The sequence below is a fragment of the Electrona antarctica genome, assembly GCF_951216825.1.
Source record: "Electrona antarctica genome assembly, chromosome: 19".
NCBI lineage: Eukaryota > Metazoa > Chordata > Actinopteri > Myctophiformes > Myctophidae > Electrona > Electrona antarctica.
In genome coordinates, this window is record NC_136800.1 from 27,013,520 (window position 1) to 27,031,965 (window position 18,446).

General features: G+C 41.9%; 2 protein-coding genes across 2 annotated transcripts; one reads left to right on the forward strand and one right to left on the reverse strand.

Annotated features, from left to right (window-relative positions):
- Nucleotides 1-1,766: 1,766 nt before the first annotated feature.
- LOC306943622 (retinol-binding protein 1-like) lies at nt 1,767-4,308 on the forward strand (the record flags this gene model as incomplete). Its single annotated transcript, XM_079530049.1, has 4 exons — nt 1,767-1,839; nt 2,765-2,943; nt 3,518-3,619; nt 4,199-4,308. The coding sequence occupies 4 exons, from the start codon at nt 1,767-1,769 to the stop codon at nt 4,247-4,249; spliced, it is 405 nt and encodes a 134-aa protein (XP_079386175.1). The 3' UTR covers nt 4,250-4,308.
- Nucleotides 4,309-7,636: 3,328 nt separating this feature from the next.
- On the reverse strand, nt 7,637-12,449 carry LOC306943078 (uncharacterized protein; the record flags this gene model as incomplete). The annotated part of the gene is made up of 6 exons (XM_079529282.1): nt 7,637-8,069; nt 9,014-9,132; nt 9,325-9,473; nt 9,580-9,816; nt 10,838-10,936; nt 12,254-12,449. The coding sequence occupies 6 exons, from the start codon at nt 12,447-12,449 to the stop codon at nt 7,931-7,933; spliced, it is 939 nt and encodes a 312-aa protein (XP_079385408.1). The 3' UTR covers nt 7,637-7,930.
- Nucleotides 12,450-18,446: the final 5,997 nt, after the last annotated feature.

Genomic DNA, 18,446 nt, shown 5'->3' on the forward strand with positions numbered 1-18,446 from the left:
TAAGACCCACCTACTTGTGGATTCTGTGTCATTCATATAAGCACTGAAAGTGCATTTATTCTTTATGTCTACCCAGCGTCTCGTGTCGAGAGGTTGTGTGGCATCATTTTGTACAATCTTACCATGGAATAAATATACCATCTCAGACCAGACCATTTCTCCCAGAGCTTTTAATTGTCATCGTGTGCATAATTAATCTTGGTCTAACACTGTGCAATTTGGCAATTATAGATCTGGGTCGACCCTCTGGCAGAAAGGTGCCAATTCTGTGTGGCCTCTCTGAGTCTCTATCTCAATCAGTTTGGAGTCCAAATCAAGTTTATCAGACATCTCAGTCTCTTGCCATGTTTCGGATTTAGAATCCTCAGGCCTCATTCACACGTATCAAACACTAATCAAGCAAATGTTTGGTTTTTGGGGGGGATTGCTGGTGGTGTTCTGCCCCTCCCCCCGATCAAACAAAAATGTTTGGTCAAACCATGTGACTCCCATTGGAAAAGCATTGTGGTGGCTGAAAAAAACGACCAAACATTTGCTTGATTAGTGTTTGATACGTGTGAATGAGGCCTTAACAGTTCTACTGTGAAACACGCGTTACCCGCTATTTAATCAAATATTCTACGCTGCCGAGATTGTTTTATTACCTTTAGAGCATACGCTGAAGTATTTGGGCTTTTGATCCGTGAAAATCCGGCGAAGAATGTCCGTTTGTTATGCTCGGCAGCACCAGCAGCCATGATGATAAAGCACAAGATCCGTTGTAGGCCAGACAAACCCCCGTTCACTTGCTTTGGCCTCAATCTCCCAGAAGCCCTACCGGCCCAGAGGATGACTTGATTTCCGGTTTCGTCATCATAACGCGACGGCCTCGTCACCAGGTCCGGGACAAACAGCGAATTAAACGCATTAAACAAATAGCGGGAAGGTCGTATTACGCGCGGTGGAACCCTGGATTAAACAATTAGCGGCCGTCAAACTGTTAATACCATCAATCAGGATATTGTTTCTCCTAGACTGATTTTCTAGGTAATCACCTTTAGAATAGAGCTTATCAAGAGCAGATTGCAGTTGGCCAAGTAACAAAGTGCTTGACTCAAGTGCTGCCTGGTTCAAGACATTTGCATTTTTAAACGGATCAAACGGATCCCGGGCAGGTCTTGAGGAGCCTGGTGATGTGTGGCTGCTGGAGGCCTTGTGGAGCCTGATGTTGCCTGGCAGCTGGAGGCCTGGTGTAGCCTTGCTGCTAGTTGATATACTTAGGGTTTTTCTGAGAGATGTGTGTCAACAGTTTTGCAAATATATAACTTGTTACTCTTTCTTTAAATGAAAATATTAATATCAATTGTAATCTAATATCTACAGTGCATATTGGGTAGAATTACACCACATGTGAATACACTCAACACACCAGCTGACTACTCCATAGTGCAAATGATCATTTCAATAACGGTTTCTTTCATCACAAGTTTTGTCGAACCATATCCTTTATTTCTCCATTCCAACACACAGCACAGTTAATTTATATGCTATTTTTGAAAGAGTAAACAAGTATATTTACTTTTGACAAAGCATTTCTACAATGGGGTATTACTACTTGTACGGACAACAAAGTGCACTGAGCCCTACACTGCACGGGGGAGGCTTGGGAAACCATCAGATAATCCAGATTAGAGTGTTATCAGTTAAATCAACGGTCTGAACCAATCGACTGCAGATAACCAGCAACATCGGACGTCCTTTCACTTTAACAACAACCAACAGACAAAATGGCAGTAAACCTGAATGGATACTGGAAAATTATTTCTAATGAAAACTGGGAGGAGTATTTGAAAGCTCTAGGTGAGTTATTTTTGCTTTTGTTTGTGATTATCAGGGTTTTAGAGAAGGCAATGCTATTTGGCTGCACATTCAACCATTAATTCAAGGTGCTTTACATAAAACATTGAATGTGACATTGAATGGCTTATAGGGTTGACGATACAGCATCTTGAAATGGGTCTGGTCTACAACATTCACTACACCACCAAGATACCCATGTACCTCAAAATACTTCCTTAAAGTCAACAAAGTCCACACTCACAACACTAGAGGGAGTTCAACAAACCCTGTGCAACCCAGATTTGGCTCAAACAAATATAAATTTCACTCCTATGCCACCAACAGCCATTAAGACATGTGAATCCCTTTGACTCCTTCAAAACCGCTCTAAAAGAGCACCTATACGGACAACTTATTTTTCCCTTTCATTATATGATGATGTCTTGTTTTTATGGAAGTGTATATTTGTACGTCTCTAAATGTTCTGATGAATTGAAAATGATGGACCCTGTTGTAAACAAGTGTAATGCTTAATCATGGTGTCGTCCACAGTAACAGTTTTTGTATTGACTTGCTTTTGTTTTGAAATGTACCCTTTCTGCATACTGTGAAATAAAAATGTCAATCAATTCCCTGAAAGATCAAAACACTACTCTGTTGTTTTATTTTCAAAGTGCCGGTGTACAGTGATTCAGTAGAATGTTGTTTCCACTTACATTGTTGCTAATACAGAGTATACATGGTTATTGGTTAAGTGAGACTGCTTCAAAATGATGATACTGTTGATATCAATAAAATAGTATGGCGTCTGTCTCTCTCTCTCTCTCTCTCTCTCTCTCTCACACACACACACACACACACACACACACACACACACACACACACACACACACACACACACACACACACACACACACACACACACACACACACACACACACGACAGACTTGAACATTGCTATTAGGAAGATAGCCATTCTGCTGAAGCCAGAGAAGGACATCACCCATGATGGAGACCACATCTGCATTAAGACCATCAGCACATTCAAGAACTACGAAATGGACTTCAATGTGGGCAAGGAGTTTGAGGAGGACCTGGGTTCAGTGGATGGCAGGAAATGTATGGTCAGTATGACACACACACGCACACGCGCACACACACACACACACACACACACACACACGCACACACGCACACACACACACACACACTGCATACCAACTAGGATTAATAGAGAGCTATGTATAAGCTGATTACGGACACACATATTACAACCCGGGAGCTGACAAGTTGTCACTCACTGTCACAACACTGTTGGCCACTGATCAACTCTGAGCAGTTGGGGCTTCAGTGCCTTGCTGAAGGGCACTTCAGCGGTGTTGCGTGAGAGGTGGGCATTCACTTCCCCACCCAGATTCCTCCCGGTGCGGGGAATCGAACCAGGAACCTTCCGGCAACAAGTGTACTCCACTAACTTCAGGCCACCGCTACCGATGTGGAGTGTTTAGCTCCCTAATCGATATGTATTTGGTCACAGACCTTACGTCTGAGTTCACCCCCCAATATTTATTTAAAAAATAGCAGATCTACAAGATCACATGTGTTTCTCTTCCTGACCTGTGTGAATTATCTCCATGCAGACCTCTGTCACATGGGAGGAGGACAGTTAAAGTGTTTTTCTCTCTGATCCACATGCAGACCACTATCACATGGGAAGGGGACAGGCTGGTGTGTGTTCAGAAGGGAGAGGTCGAAGGTCGAGGATGGACCCACTGGGTGAGCGGAGATGAGCTGCATCTGGTAAGATCTCATCAACTATCATGGATTCAATGTTAGAGCCACATCCATGAGACATGTATGTATTTTTTAATGGATCCGATGCCGTTCCTGTGTTTGGAGAGTCTTAGACCAACCACTGTTTTGTAGGAGAGAAAAATAAAACATTTAAATGAAGAGTGTTAAACTTCAATATGAAGTGTGTCTCATTAGTGGGTTATGGATAGTTCAAACACTTGCCTACCATTGACATCATCGATGGGGATTTCAAGCTGGTAGAAGCTATACAGCCTTTCTCTTCATGGAAAGCTAGCATGCTGAAATAGTAGCCATTGTAAAAATATTAAATAATAATAATTGTTTGAAATCTTATTTGAAATTATCTGGTAGGCACTGAGGCAGGTTTCTGAACTGTCCACAGCCCTCCTCTGAGACAGAGTGAGTAGACATAAATGGTGCCGTGTCATCTTATGAGCATCAATGAGGAGAACCAATCATAGCAAGATCGGTTGAAAATGGCTATGAAATCAAACTGTATATGTAATTACATTAGACTGCAAACTGTAACAATACATTGTGTTTCCTTTCCAATGTTTTGTGAAGGAGCTGAGAGCTGGAGGAGCCGTGGCCAAGCAGGTGTTTAAGAAGACCTGAGCTGCTTCTGATGGAACTAAACAGCGCCCTCTGGCTGAGAGGAGCAGCATGTGCACCAGACAGCTCCTGATACTATACCATCCTCCTCCTTTCAGTTAATTTGTCAACACATTAATCTATTCATCTCTTATCGCTGTCACCGGGTGGAAATGGGAAAAAAATACCATGTTCCAATGGATCCAATGTAGTTATTATTTTGTCACAAGCTCGCTAATACTTTCATTAGGTTCAATATTTATGAAAATCCACAGACAGACGTGACCACTGAAAATAAGCACTCAACCTCCCTGGGTAAATAAAGCATGATTGAAAAATGTTGTTGATTGGTGGAGTTTGTAAATGCTTATAGTTTTTGTGTGGTGCTGACGTTGTTGATATGTTTTTGGTGTGCTTTAGTTTGAAGTCTAGCTGCTATGAAATGTTCTGTAGCAGTAAAACCAGCTTGACAGTCATATTTCAAAGGGGTGACTATATTACTGTACCGATATGAATCACAGACAGTGAACTTTACATGGCGCACACACACTCGCGCGGAGTGGAGATTGATAACAATGCATGTATCATAATATCATTTTACATTATATCATATATTACGATTAGCTACTGTACATTAGTGTTGTTCAAAACTATGACGAAAAATATTTGTCGACTACCTTTTTTGTACTGACTAAAACTGAATTAAAACTAAATAAAAACTACGCTGCGATGACATTGGTTCTGTACTTGATCTGCTGCACACCAAACCTCATTGCCAAAAATAGCCGATCTATGAGCTTGTAGATCTGCTATTTTTGGCTAATGTTCCTACCAGAATAGGGATGTGAGAGTTCATGTGGTAACCCTATCACACAAAGATTTGGCAGCCCACCTGTAGAGTTAAGAGGTTTTTCTGAAGCGCTTTTTAATACTTTTTATTGGTACTGTATGTGTATATATATATATATATATATATATATATATATATATATATTTAGCCAACACACGGCCGTAAAGGGTTGATTGATTTAATTTTGAAAAAAATAAAAAACCTCAAACATGGACATCCAAAGTTTGCACGAGGTTTTGAACAAAATGCCTCAAATCATGAACACAGCGTGCAATTTACGTGGAATCTTGCACGCACATTCCTACTAGGGAGAGGAACCAACAGGTTTTGGAACAAAATGCCTCAAATCATGAATTTGAACATCCGATTGATGTCAAAGGCATCAGTCGTTGCCACCATTGGTGTCTGAATGTGGGAAGTGAGGACGCTGGCGTTGACTGTTCGCTGCTTCACCTCCCAATGTATGAATGAATGGACCATTGTAAAGAGCTTTGAGTAAGCACGTAGTGCATAGAAAAGCGCTATAAAAATGCAATCCATGATTATTATTATTAAGAAGAAATGGCACCCTTTTCACATTGGCCTATTATAGCGCCATCAGGGGCCCACAATAATCTACCTGACCTGGTGGAGATCTGTGCTCAGAGGAGCACTTTTTCTACTTGTACTTTGAGTTCACCTTTGTTTAGTTAGTTCCCTGTGTATATTTATTTGTTACTGTGACTTCATGGCAGTCTGTCAAATATAATCAGCATCAATGTTTGTTAAGTCTAAACCCTTGCTTGTTGCTGTGTTTTGATGCTCTTTCTGCCCTGTTTAGGGAATCATTTGGTTAGTTTAATAAGTAAGTCAGCAAGTTAGAGAGGGTTATTGTCGGTATCAGCCAGGGTGTGGGAGTCTATCCCCGTTTCAATGCGCTAGACCTCTGGGAGATGGATTGCTGAGGTGGAGCGCAACACCTACCATCAGCTGCCAGTACTTGCCGCACAACTTCAAGCCGTGCTCCTCACATGCTGGGTTGACGGTGCCTAGGATCGAACCCATGACCTTGCGGTCGAAAGGACATAAAGTTTAATAATAAAGAACAAAGGCGAGCCGAGTGCTGCTGAGAATTCACAGGGTGATGACTCGATCCAGTCCAAGCAGTGAGGTGCTCACAAAGTTAAAACTTCCCAGAAAGCACGACACATGCACGTTATGAGTATACTTTTATCACCATAGATTTCACTGTGTAGGCTATAGTTTATGAATGGATCACATTGATAAAGGTCCCCCTGCTGCGTTTCCAATTGCTGCGGATGACAGTATGAAGGCAAACCGCAGCAAATTAAATATGCAAGAAGTCCCAATTTTCCGCCCATTCGCATCGAGTCTACCGAAGTATTAGGTGAGAATGTGACCTAAGACAATGATTAGGTTCAAAACAACTTTTTAGGTTTTGGTTTTGTTAGCTTTCCAAATCCCCCGGGTGAGTCCTGTATGTTGCTGGATGTGTTAATTCCTCCGCTGGCAGATTTAGCCCTTAATACTTTGCAATCTGTGCATGTCAATCAACATGGGATTAATCATCATCAGACACACGCACGCACACCACGCACACCCGCACGCACGCACACACTGTAGGTTCTATCAACAAGTTGTGAGTAGAAATCCATAAAGCATTGATGATGATCATCATCATCATCATCATCATCATCATCATCATCATCATCATCATTACATGTACTGTATTACTATGGGGGCATTTGTATGTGGATGTTTTTCTCCCCTTCTGCTCTCTGTCTGTCACTTATTCTCACAGGTCCAGCCACTCAGCTCTCAATCATTCCGTAACTCAGTCGACTCCGCCTCTCACCACCAGTTATTGGTACTCCAATCATCGGTCCACCAATCCTCTCCAGCCATTAGCTTATATAAACCACCTGTGTTGCCAGGCATCCATCTCGTTCCTTTCTGCTGTGCTTCCACCTGTCATTCCCAAACATTTATTTTGTTCAGTCCTAACCAATTCAACTCAGTTTTGCCACCATTCATGAACAGCCAAATGTATTACAGGGAGGGTAGTTTAGCCTGGGTACCCTACATTCTACACACGTAGTTGACTAGCTGTTATTTTACACCAGCTAGAGGCGAGTGCCACAGGTTGTAATTTATCTTTGTAGGCTACTTGTAGGAAGAGTTTTGTTTCTCTTTTAACAGGTTAGTTATTTGATTTATTTAGATATGGTTTTAAATACTTTCTTGTTTGGCACCACCGGTCCCTTCCCCTGTGTTTTGTTATTTGGCTTGATTTTTTTTTTGTTAGCCCAAGTCTTTGAATAAAGGCAAACTCTCAGTTCACTGAAACAACTGTCCATTTCAATCTGTCATTTTGGCTATGTGTTATAGTCCCTCCTACCTAGACCACCAACTGGGACGTAACAATCATCATTCATTTTGGTTACATGCCTCCTCCTTGTAGCATACTGCAGCAGCCTCATGGCCAGAGAGAAATTGTCAATTCAATTCAAATTTATTGGTAAGCAAAAACAGATGTTTGTCAAATAAAAAAATTGCTGATATATTAAAAGGGAATACAGAGATGGGTAAGAGCATGTCATTTTGCATTAGAAGAACTCACAAAACCAGAGGATTTGTCCATTTGCTGGACTGGTCTCCTAGTCTATATGAACAATGATATGGTATTACAATGTATAATGTTAAGTTCATGTTATTCACATTATATAGGCTCCCCTTTGATAATTATTAATATCAATTGTAATCTGATATCTACAGTGCATATTGGGTAGAATTACAACACATGTGAATACACCCATCAACACAACAGCTGACTACTCCATTGTGCAATGATCATTTCAACACAGAACTCTTTCACAGATCCAACGGTTTCTTTCATCACACTTTTTGTCATACCATCCTTTTTTACCTCCATTCCAAAACACAACACAGTCGTCTTGTGAAGTGTTGTTATCAGGCTGACCAGGGGCCCAGTACCTGATGAAGTAGGAACATTAAATACATTACAATAGAGCAACGAAGTCCTGACGTCACTGTGAGTAGAGGGCGCCAGTCCACAGGTTCGTGTACTTTTTATTTGCATTGAATTCCCCATAGGAATAAGAAAAAATTGAAAAATAAACCGATCATCCCGGCCTTTTCACTCATATGGATATGAAGCATCGACTGAAGGTGGAAATGTACAAATATACCAAAAGAGTAACAGAATAAGCTCTAGAAACGAGTCAAAAAACCCAGGGACTACATTTCCGGGTAGGCAGGGTGGCTGCAGCTGCCTGTCGCACAACAAACTGACATGTTAATTACGTTCTTTTATTTATTTTTAATTGATATTTAATGTTTCGTGGTTAGTACGAGTCGAGTCACCGCCAGCTGAGCTTACGTCAACGAGGAATCTCAGGAACGCAATGTGTTGACAGCTGAGCATGACGTATATTAGCAGCAACATTGCTTTCATATGTAGTTTCAAGGCTTTTGCGGCAAAATTAATTCAATTTTCTCCAGAAACTGGCTGTATCAAATATTAATGGACATCATTAACGACGCACAGCCACCCCCCTGACAGAAAGGCCGGGATGATCGGTTTATTTTTCAAACACAGTTCTTATATGAAGCGACCTAAAATCGGGGATTTTAATGCAACTAAAAAAATACATGAACCTGTGTACTGGCGCCCTCTACTGAAAGTAACGTGAGACTTCGGTGCTCTATATGTTACATGTTTTCACCTCTAAATATTTAGTTTGTAAATCATGACCTCAAATTGATATTAGTTACATATTACCTGGACGGTGATATAGACTATAGGTATAATTGTCATATAAACCACATATTAATACCATTAGACAAAGGCAGCATGTAAAATGTAGTTGAAATGTTAGTTGAAATAAATTAAAGTTAAACGTAAGGTAAAGTCTTACGTTGGTGTGGTCAGTGGTGTTTTAGTTTCATCTAACCATGTCCAGGCTCCTTCTCTCTCTCTGTCAGTCAAACCCAGCCACATGTTCCGGTTTTTGCCAGCAACTCTCTCAACTAAGTCCTGGACAGAAAACCTTCTGGTTACTGAATTACAAACTGTACAAAAGATATGTTATAGCACCCATGCGCACAAACACAGACGTGCACATGCACATGCACACGAACGCAAGAAAGCACGTGCACATGCACGCACGCACGCACGCACGCACGCACGCACGCACGCACGCACACACACACACACACACACACACACCTGTTTTGCTCTGCTGTTAATGACAATCAGGTCTGATTGTCTCTTTGTACAGTATTGCCTGCTGTCCTCCCAGCTTTTCCTCTCAGTCTCGGGCTCAGGAGGAGAGACGTAATAACACACACCACCATCAAATGTAAATCCATGTGGTTCTAACAACAACATAATAAAGTTAGGAAATGTTTTGTATTACTGCATGGTAAATGCTAAACAACATGCATATAACAATTAATAACAAAACAGTGATGTCTCACTGACCACATAACATCTTCCTCCGCTGATCTCGCTCTGTAGTTGCGTTGTTATAGTTGGACTGTAGCAGGTCAAAACGGGACTGTAACTGTTCCTTCTGTTCAGTCAGGTTGTTGAATCTGGACTGTAGCAGTAGCAGGTCAAAACTGGACTGATTCTTCTGTTCAGTCAGGTTGCTATATTTGGACTGCATCTGGACTAGGTCTTTGACCAGGTTGTTTTTCTCTGTATTCAATTCAGAATCTGCAAGAAGGAGAATCAACAAACTGCTGAGCTTTACTTATGTACTACTTTGTTATGATAATCTTCAATTGACGGTGAGACAAAGGATGCTATTTTTGGGGTAAGTGGTGAACGGGTGTGAAGCTCATGTAGTGAACAGCGTGGTGGGTGGGGCATGGTGACTGATGTTTGGTATGTTGCAGATGCACATGAATGGTTGTTGCCCTATTCAACAAGGCAGCTGTGAAAAAACAAACAATGTAATGTTGCACCTAAACAGTAACTACACTAAATAAAATAATGATTTGGAAAACATACCTGGCATCTGGTGATCTTTCTTTACCATTTACATATCCAATCCTTTGTTATCAGTGTGTGTGTGTGTGTGTGTGTGTGTGTGTGTGTGTGTGTGTGTGCGTGCGTGCGTGCGTGCGTGCGTGCGTGCGTGCGTGCGTGCGTGCGCCTATGTCTGCGGCTTTGCTGAAAATGAGAACTGCTATACCCTGCATGGGGAAATGAAATGGGGAACTAAGTTGGTTCATTCCTTTCTTACCTCTACATAAAGCGACATTGGTACTTAGAAAAGTGCTATATAAATTTGAGCTATTATTATTATTAACTAAAAAGAAAGGGAAATCTGGTCCACATTCATGGAAGAAAAGCCTCAGAAACAATGTATCTCAAGATCAAACTGATGTCCTTGTGCATTACAACAGAATGGTCAGAAAGTATTTAACTATTATGTTTTCCATCTTGAGGCTAAATACAATTTGGCCTCTGCCAACTCTGTGCTGAAGATCAATGCAATTTGCTATATGCTGTTCCGTCTGAGCAGGTGGATGAAGCAAATCGTGCAGTGAGTCCTCAAAACACAAAATACGCACATGCAGGGAAAGACACAGAACTCTGCCTCAAGAAATAGACAATTTCCCATCCGCTGAATCCACCTGCCCCAAAATCAAGCCCAACGTATTTCAATCAACAGACATCAAATTTGCGACACAAATATAACATTTAAAGATGGTGTTTATATGATGCTCACACTTTATGACCAGGCCAATGATGACAGCCAATAGAAGACACAGCAGCATCAGACACACTGCAGCAGCTCTGGAACGATTCTTCTTTGACTGATCAGAGCCTGAAAAACACAAGACAAACCTATGAGGATACTACAGGTGGTTTTAACAAGTTACGATGCCATATTACGAGAGATAACAAGTCATTTAAGTTCTTAATCGACACAAATAGTACAACGCCATGAATGTTGAGTGGTTTGAAACTAAACTGGCTGTTCCACCTTTGATGTGTCAAAATGATTATGGCGTTCCCGGTGTGTTATTTATTCAAGATTCAAGGTTGTACTTTATTGTTACATCTTGTGTACAGGTACATAATAGTAAAACTTATTTTTGTTTCACTTCCTTACAGACAATGCAGCGGCATAGATGGCATACAATTCAAAACAACAAAAACACAGTAAGAGATAGAATAAAGAGTGCAACTAAGGAAATCGCCAGCACACAATAAATGTCCTTCGGGTCACTCCTAGGACTTCGCTTAATTATCCGGCCCCGGCCGGTGATTAGCCGGCTTCTTCAGATTTGCAATCCGACGTGAAACACTTCAAAGCCCTGTAATACCCACCTGTGACAACCCCCATGATTCACTCTATCAAAGTGACCCTATAATGTTCAGTCCAAATTAATACAGGTGCCAACTGTGATCACTTTGAAAGCTAACAATTAAGTCTTTTTACACAATGAAAATATAGGAGGGAGTTCACTTCAGGGGAAAAGGCCCGCTCTACTCAGACAGTTTCATATAGTTTCAGGCGTGTGCTGGGTGCAGATTCAAAATGAACATGTAGAAAATGAATAAAATATAGTATTTTGACACTGACGAAGGCCTGCGCGCCGAAACGCGTTTGTCTGTCTGGTATGACTGCTGCTGCGGAGCACTTTGATCATTAAACAAAGACTCTTACTCGACTGGATGTGCGGATTTTATTCATTTTCAATATAGGAGGGAGGCCATTGGAGACACTGCAACATTGTTAACCCACGGCCCTCTGTGGACGACGTGTTTGAAATGTGTCTGTTCTCTTACTTTGGACATCTATTTTAGAAAATTCAGCCAATTTAAATTTAGCCAATTTAAAAAGGCCAATGTGGCTGACTGAATACCTCACACTTTACAAAAAGCAGCTCAATAGAAGCTCCTCATTGGGTGTAGCTCCAGTAGAGCTCCCTCTGGAGTAATGCTTTGTCCCTATCGCCACCTCTCTTTACAGTAAGAGGCTGACCAGTGACCACCTCTATCCCCTGAAACGTCAGAGTGCAGACATCATTGAAATGCATTGCGTTGAAATGCCTGGCCATGATTGTTGTGGATCGAGCTCTTGTGCTCTGAAAACCTAGTTTTAATTTCAAAATTAGTTATTTATTTGTACCTGTACCTCCACACTGCACCTGTGCTGTGTTCTCCTGCACAGCATCCTGCTGCGTTACGGGGTCAAGGTTGTCTGCAGTGGCATAGATGTCTACTATCCTCTCTTCTCTCTCTCCTCTCTCCTCCATCTCCTGCTCCCTCTTTCGTCGGCCATATCCCACCTTCTTTGTCAGGTCTGGTACGGCGTACACGTCCTCACTCATTCTGGTTCATCTTCAAACTATAATATTATTCGTTGTGCAACTTGTTGGAGAACAGAAGTCACAAAAGAAGAAGTTCACGCATTGCCTGACAAAACCACACTTCACACCCACAGGTTTTGCACACACACACACACACACACACACACACACACACACACACACACACACACACACACACACACACACACACTTTTGTGCATGAACTTGGCAGTTGAAACACGTGAGTGCTTATACATTTTGGCAGATGATGAAAAATATGAACTTATGTCCTTAGCTAATAGGTCAACAATTCTGTCGTGCCTAGCAATGTACATTCCCTTATATACATAGCAGCCATTAAGAATATGTGACAGTGTTTCTGTAACTGGAGTGTGGTCATGGTGCAGACAATGAGGAGGAAATGTGTTAGGGTACCACAGAGAGAGATTGAGTCTGGTTGGAAGGACCTGTAATCTGGCTTTGACTGTAAAGGTGACTATATCCTCATCAACTGCATCATTCTTGAATATTGTATGAGATACGGTGTGGTCTGCATCGGGAAGAAGGGGAAGAAGCTAGCTTCCCCTGTAGTTTTAAACCAGTCCAGTGTTGTTGTTGTGTTTGCTGTTGTAACATTATAAGGTACCTCTGTGCATTGACTGGTGATATATGGTGTTCCGTATCAATTACAGTACTCCTTACTGAGATCGAGCAGTTGGTAATAATGTCCTCAGAAACTGCTACAGATTCAGAGTCAGGTCGAACCCAGCACAGATATACTCCAGTTCTTACACAGAGGTCATTGAGGTCAGGCCAATCTGACGACACCCCAAACCCAGTAGCATGTGAGTCCATTTTAAGGTTGGGCTTTGTCAGATAGGGGGTGTTGGTACTCTGTGAAGTCCGTCTCCACTGGCAGCCTGCCCGCCAGATGTTTTAGGGCAGAGTCGGTTTGCTCCGGTAGATCGTAGACCCTCCCGCTGAGCAACGCTTGTTTAAAAGCGAGCTTCAGAACGGTGACCAAACACATTGTTAGGAACAGCTTTCCAAGCATTGCTCTCATCCTCTACATTAACGATGGCAGTTACAACGGGTGTGTTTTAGATGTTAATACATCTAAAACAAGTTAGTTTAGGTTGAAAAACTGCCACCAACTTGTGCGTGCTGTGTCAGGAGCTGTCGCATCTCGGGCATGCGCACACACACACACACACACACACACACACACACACACACACACACACACACACACACACACACACACACACACACACACACACACACACACACACACACACACACACACACACACACACACACACACACACACACACACACACACTATAGTGCCCTTTGGGCAATTCCGGAGTAATCTAACTTCCGTTGTGATTGGCCGAGCTTTGCATAACATTTGTAGTAGCTAATTGGCTGGCACACTGTGGTAAAGCTCTAAACATGAGATATCTCGTGAATGGCACAGAATTTACCCTGTGGGATTAAAAAAGGTCTACATTACGTAGTAAATGCGTCGGCTTGGAGTTGTTATTGGTGACTCCTGTAGGACTACACCATACAATGCAATCAGTGGCTTAGGATCAATAACCTTGTATGAAAAGGTATTAAATACACCTGTCCAAAATGTAATTTTAATGGCCCTTTTGTCCATAACAAAACGTGATATTGTAATTGGCTGACAATATTAGTGGGAGGGGCCTATGTAAGCGACTGTGGCAACCACACTTTGCAATTTTTCAAAATTGCGACTTTTCTCCATCAATCCATCTTCAACCGCTTATCCGTAGTCGGGTCGCGGGGGCAACAGCTCCACGACCACCAGAGTGCTCCAGACTTCCCTCTCCAGAGCAACATTAGTGACTTCCTCCTGGAATCCATGATTATTATTATTAAGAAGAAATGGCACCCTTTTCACATTGGCCTATTATAGCGCCATCATGGGCCCACAATAATCTACCTGACCTGGTGGAGATCTGTGCTCAAAGGAGCACTTTTTCTAGTTGTACTTTGAGTTCACCTTTGTTTAGTTAGTTCCCTGTGTATATTTATTTGTTACTGTGACTTCATGGCAGTCTGTCAAATATAATCAGCATCAGTGTTTGTTAAGTCTAAACCCTTGCTTGTTGCTGTGTTTTGATGCTCTTTCTGCCCTGTTTAGGGAATCATTTGGTTAGTTTAATAAGTAAGTCAGCAAGTTAGAGAGGGTTATTGTCGGTATCAGCCAGGGTGTGGGAGTCTATCCCCGTTTCAATGCGCTAGACCTCTGGGAGATGGATTGCTGAGGTGGAGTGCAACACCTACCATCAGCTGCCAGTACTTGCCGCACAACTTCAAGCCGTGCTCCTCACATGCTGGATTGACGGTGCCTAGGATCGAACCCATGACCTTGCGGTCGAAAGGACACACAGTTTAATAATAAAGAACAAAGGCGAGCCGAGTGCTGCTGAGAATTCACAGGGTGATGACTCGATCCAGTCCAAGCAGTGAGGGGCTCACGAAGTTAAAACTTCCCAGACGGCACGACACATGCACGTTATGAGTATACTTTTATCACCATAGATTTCACTGTGTAGGCTATAGTTTATGAATGGAACACATTGATAAAGGTCCCCCTGCTGCGTTTCCAATTGCTGCGGATGACAGTATGAAGGCAAACCGCAGCAAATTAAATATGCAAGAAGTCCCAATTCTCCGCCCATTCGCATCGAGTCTACCGAAGTATTAGGTGAGAATGTGACCTAAGACAATGATTAGGTTCAAAACAACTTTTTAGGTTTTGGTTTTGTTAGCTTTCCAAATCCCCCGGGTGAGTCCTGTATGTTGCTGGATGTGTTAATTCCTCCGCTGGCAGATTTAGCCCTTAATACTTTGCAATCTGTGCATGTCAATCAACATGGGATTAATCATCATCAGACACACGCACGCACACCACGCACACCCGCACGCACGCACACACTGTAGGTTCTATCAACATGTTGTGAGTAGAAATCCATAAAGCATTGATGATGATCATCATCATCATCATTACATGTACTGTATTACTATGGGGGCATTTGTATGTGGATGTTTTTCTCCCCTTCTGCTCTCTGTCTGTCACTCATTCTCACAGGTCCAGCCACTCAGCTCTCAATCATTCCATAACTCAGTCAACTCCGCCTCTCACCACCAGTTATTGGTACTCCAATCATCGGTCCACCAATCCTCTCCAGCCATTAGCTTATATAAACCACCTGTGTTGCCAGGCATCCATCTCGTTCCTTTCTGCTGTGCTTCCACCTGTCATTCCCAAACATTTATTTTGTTCAGTCCTAACCAATTCAACTCAGTTTTGCCACCATTCATGAACAGCCAAATGTATTACAGGGAGGGTAGTTTAGCCTGGGTACCCTACATTCTACACACGTAGTTGACTAGCTGTTATTTTACACCAGCTAGAGGCGAGTGCCACAGGTTGTAATTTATCTTTGTAGGCTACTTGTAGGAAGAGTTTTGTTTCTCTTAACAGGTTAGTTCTTTGATTTATTTAGATATGGTTTTAAATACTTTCTTGTTTGGCACCACCGGTCCCTTCCCCTGTGTTTTGTTATTTGGCTTGATTATTTTTTTGTTAGCCCAAGTCTTTGAATAAAGGCAAACTCTCAGTTCACTGAAACAACTGTCCATTTCAATCTGTCATTTTGGCTGTTATAGTCCCTCCTACCTAGACCACCAACTGGGACGTAACAATCATCATTCATTTTGGTTACATGCCTCCTCCTTGTAGCATACTGCAGCAGCCTCATGGCCAGAGAGAAATTGTCAATTCAATTCAAATTTATTGGTAAGCAAAAACAGATGTTTGTCAAATCAAAAAATTGCTGATATATTAAAAGGGAATACAGAGATGGGTAAGAGCATGTCATTTTGCATTAGAAGAACTCACAAAACCAGAGGATTTGTCCATTTGCAGGCCACATGTTATCTGGTCCCCTAGTCTATATGAACAATGATATGGTATTAAAATGTATAATGTATAATGTTAAGTTCATGTCATTCACATTATATAGGCTCCCCTTTGATAATTATTAATATCAATTGTAATCTGATATCTACAGTGCATATTGGGTAGAATTACAACACATGTGAAAACACCCATCAACACACCAGCTGACTACTCCATTGTGCAAATGATCATTTCAACACAACTCTTTCACAGATCCAATGGTTTCTTTCATCACACGGTTTGGCATACCATCCTTTTTGACCTCCATTCCAAAACACAACACAGTCGTTTTCTGCACTGTTGTTATCAGGCTGACCAGGGGCCCAGTACCTGATGAAGTAGGAACATTAAATACATTACAATAGAGCACCGAAGTCCTGACGTCACTGTCAGTAGAGGGCGCCAGTCCACAGGTTCGTGTACTTTTTATTTGCATTGAATTCCCCATAGGGGGATTTTAGATCTCTTCATATAAGAAGAAATCACACCCGTGTGAACTGAGTGGTGCAAGGTCTTATATAGCCTGATCAGCTGTGGTCTGACGTAATGTCAGTGACCATAGTAACCATGCTCATTTTTTTGGGTCCCACGTACAGGTACACACACGTACAGGTACACACATACATAGACAGAAACATAGATACAGACAAAGCTGGTTGTTGGAGTGGTTTGCACCACTCAAAAATTGAAAAATAAACCGATCATCCCGGCCTTTTCACTCATATGGATATGAAGCATCGACTGAAGGTGTACAAATATACCCAAAGAGTAACAAAATAAGCTCTAGAAACGAGTCAAACAACCCAGAGACTATACATTTCCGGGTAGGCAAGGTGGCTGCAGCTGTTAATTACGTTCTTTTATTTTTTTTAAATTGATATTTAATGTTTCGTGGTTAGTACGAGTCGAGTCACCGCCAGCTGAACTTACGTCAACGAGGAATCTCAGGAACGCAATGTGTTGACAGCTGAGCATGACGTATATTAGCAGCAACATTGCTTTCATATATAGTTTCAAGGCTTTTGCGGCCAAATTAATTCAATTTTCTCCAGAAACTGGCTGTATCAAATATTAATGGACATCATTAACGACGCACAGCCACCCCCCTGACAGAAAGGCCGGGATGATCGGTTTATTTTTCAAACACAGTTCTTATGAAGCGACCTAAAATGGGGATTTCAATGCAACTAAAAAAATACATGAACCTGTGTACTAGCGCCCTCTACTGAAAGTAACGTCAGACTTCGGTGCTCTATATGTTACATGTTTTCACCTCTAAATATTTAGTTTGTAAATCATGACCTCAAATTGATATTAGTTACATATTACCTGGACGGTGATATAGACTATAGGTATAATTGTCATATAAACCACATATTAATACCATTAGACAAAGGCAGCAAATAATATGTGAAATGTAGTTGAAATGTTAGTTGAAATAAATTAAAGTTAAACGTAAGGTAAAGTCTTACGTTGGTGTGGTCAGTGGTGTTTCAGTTTCATCTAACCATGTCCAGGCTCCTTCTCTCTTTCTGTCAGTCAAACCCAGCCACATGTTCCGTCTTTTGCCAGCAACTCTCTCAACTAAGTCCTGGACAGAAAACCTTCTGGTTACTGAATTACAAACTGTACAAAAGATATGTTATAGCACCCATGCGCACAAACACAGACGTGCACATGCACATGCACACGAACGCAAGCAAGCACGCGCACACGCACGCACGCACGCACGCACGCACGCACGCACGCACGCACGCACGCACGCACGCACGCACGCACACACACACACACACACACACACACACACACACACACACACACACACACACACACACACACACACACCTGTTTTGCTCTGCTGTTAATGACAATCAGGTCTGATTGTCTCTCTGTACAGTATTGCCTGCTCTCCTCCCAGCTTTTCCTCTCAGCCACGGGCACAGGAGAGACGTAATAACACACACCACCATCAAATGTAAATCCATGTGGTTCTAACAACAACATAATAAAGTTAGGAAATG